Here is a 2,878-nt window from a genome sequence, read left to right as displayed (position 1 = left end):
CAGAGTAAAGTTAACTCTGCGCCAAAAAGACCCGATCACTAAATCACTGATGGACCCTTGACGTGTATTGAGCCTCGGTGGAAGTATCCCTAATGCCAAGAACTTACATCTCCAAGCTAGCTCCCAAAAGCCGACGTTATTTCACACAAGTTGTTGAAAACGCAGTTTTGCATGTGTACATTTGTACAGAAGCAATTCAGCGATTTTCTGTAGATGCTGCCTTTGGTTCTGACTTCTGCTGGAGAATATGCGTGCTGGAAGAGATTTCCTGAAACTGCAATTTCGATAGCAAACATACTTCCCCTAAAAATAAAGTTTATGGAATTCCTGGCATATTTTCCATTTGGCAATTTTCATTAATTCATAAAGGTAAATACACTTATCGTTCCAACAAAAAAAATACCTTTGATGACTCCTGCAGGCAAAATGAGTGGAATGTGATATGGATGGAAAATACTCTTATCTGCAGGAAACAACTATTGCCCTGAGGGTGAAATCAGTAATGCTGATTATTTTGTTGTTTCAGGAGGACAAAAAATGTTTCATATGTGACTCCGAGGATCCCTTCCATGACACTCTCAATCCTGACAGTCATCGCATTGAAAACGTGGTCACCACGTTTGATCCAAATCGCCTAAAGCTCTGGTGGCAGTCGGAAAATGGTACGGGGTTTGTCCGGGAGTCATTTCCAGGGCTGGGAGCTGCTTTCCCTCCTTTTGTTTAAGGGTACCTGTCGGTTTGCTGTTATCTCTGGCCTGGTGATTACTGCCCTGTGAAGGATCATGCTGTTCGAGGAAGGCCGAGTAAAACTGGCTGCTTTTGTGTGCCCTGGAGCAGTCCTTAATCCATAACGAACCCCCGTCAGCCCTCCGGGAGTGCTGAAAGAGCCGTCCCACCACTTTGCAAGAATCCTTTCCTAAAGAGAAAAGTTTCCCACACTGGCTCCAGATCTCCCTCACGCTTGGGCAGTGGGAGCGGGAGCGGAGCAGCTTTCCAGGAGTAACTATCCCGGGGCGGTGCTGCCAAGGAAGCACCGCAGGGCTTCCCCGTGCCGCTGGGCTGGAGGGAGGGTGTGGAAGGAGGAGGTTTGGGCGCAGAGCCGGGGGCCGCCGTCCCACCTGCAGACCTCCCGCTTCCCTGCCCTCCTACCCTGGGAGAGCAAAGCCAGGGACATCTCCTACCCTGCAAACTGCCTTCCCCCTCCTGGGCTCTCTGAATTCCTTCATCCATATGCCAAACAGCAAAAAGAACACCAGAAATAAGCCAGCTAGTTAAAAAAAAAAATTGCATGTTAGTTTGGTGGCTTTTTTTCTTTTTTTTATTCACTCTTCCTCTTCCCTTTTTACTTTTATGGTTATGCTTTTGGCATGCCTTCTTACACAAAAAAAGGCATTGAGGTTTCTCAAACAGCAGTCCTACCCTGAAGCCTTAAAGCCAGCTGGACAGGATGGGGCTTCTGCAAATGCATTGGCAGCAGCTGTCTTACTGTATATTAAAATAAGATGGTAATATTTGTAACATTTCTGCTGCCCGGTAAAGAAAGGTTTTCATTAAATCCTTTTTAACCATTTAGATCAGACTAGCAAGCCGCTTGTCTCCAGCGGCTCTCTTCTAGCGTTCCAAATAATTCATGTTTTTTGCAACAGGCTTGGCAGCATTCACACAGAAAAGTTCTTAGCTCATAAGGTCATGAAAATGTCCTTCAACAATAAAAAACAAATGATTCTTTCTGTCCAATTCATGTTTTCTTCTATTCAGGCATACAGCAGAAGGGACCATTGCTGCACACTCCACATAAAGTTACAGCTGGTCAAAAATTTAAGCGCTTTATTGGTTTATTATTTTCTTTTCTTACCCTTTCTCCTCTCTGTAAATCTTGATTTTTTTTTTTTAAATTTCTAAATACAGTATAATTAGTATCCAGCTGTTTTGAGAGGTCTTTTCACATGACAAAATAATATTTGTAACTGTTTTCCTTCCTTTCTGTGTAGAGTCCTTGGCCGTAGGTAGTCATACAACAGAGTTTGAAAAACCTTTTGCTAGCCCTCACGGTTGCAAAGCACGTCTGTGATAGTTGCTTTAGGAGTATTTCAAAACCAGGTTGTAAAGGAGTGCTTCCTGCGTCCAGATGGACAGGAGAGTCCAGAGCGAGTGAAGAAAGGTGGGAAACGGCTCCCACCAGCCGTCGGTGAGATTTGGGGTGTTAGGGCTGCAGAAGCTCCCGGCTCTGTTGCTGCCAGATGGGCTGCAGATGTGAGAACAGCCTGGGGTCACCACATAGGTCTGGGCTCAGCGTCCTCAGTCGTAACAGCCACTGGGCGCTTTGGTGCCAGGATCCAGCCCACAGCAGTCCCCATCGTTACCCTACATCTAGTGATGTTAGCCATGTTATGCAGTCTAAAATAATGGCAGTGCCTGCTCACGCTTTGGTGTAACGTGTTTGGTGCAGACGATGCACAGGAATCCCATGTGCAATTCAGCAGGTCTTTGGTGTCTCCCCCGTACCTCAGTAATGCGCTAACCCTCGTGTCCCTTTTCGACAACAGAGCCAAGTGGCAAAGAAGAGTTCTTGCATCACCGGAGCGAAGAGCAAAATTTAGATGTAGAGGCTGGCGGGTGTCCTTGTTTGCTGCACAACTTCTTTTCTCTGCCCCTGCAGGTCTGGAAAACGTGACTATCCAGCTGAACCTGGAGGCCGAGTTTCATTTCACTCATCTCATTATGACCTTCAAGGTAAGGAAGCCACAGCCTTACCCCGAACCCCAAAACATGAGGAAATAAGAGATCTCGTAGTCCTTCACATCTATTTGATATTTGGGATTTGGGCTTTGTCTGAGCTGTTTTGCCTGATTTTTTTAGAGCTGTCAACCATTATTAA

General features: G+C 45.9%; 1 protein-coding gene across 1 annotated transcript in view; it reads left to right on the top strand.

The window, feature by feature from the left end:
* Nucleotides 1-502: 502 nt before the first annotated feature.
* Nucleotides 503-2,878, top strand: part of LAMB1 (laminin, beta 1) — a gene marked incomplete at its 3' end in the record, with an annotated part of 19,172 nt that continues 16,796 nt past the window's right edge. Inside the window, exons 1-2 of the mRNA XM_009580220.1 lie at nt 503-662; nt 2,660-2,733. Of these exons, the coding sequence (XP_009578515.1) occupies nt 503-662; nt 2,660-2,733 (234 nt within the window). The remainder of the gene's footprint in view (nt 663-2,659; nt 2,734-2,878) is intronic.

Source organism: Fulmarus glacialis, unplaced genomic scaffold (genome assembly GCF_000690835.1).
Source record: "Fulmarus glacialis isolate BGI_N327 unplaced genomic scaffold, ASM69083v1 scaffold19276, whole genome shotgun sequence".
Lineage (NCBI taxonomy): Eukaryota > Metazoa > Chordata > Aves > Procellariiformes > Procellariidae > Fulmarus > Fulmarus glacialis.
Note: the sequence above shows the minus strand (reverse complement) of the source record. Positions and strands in the feature narration are given on the sequence as shown.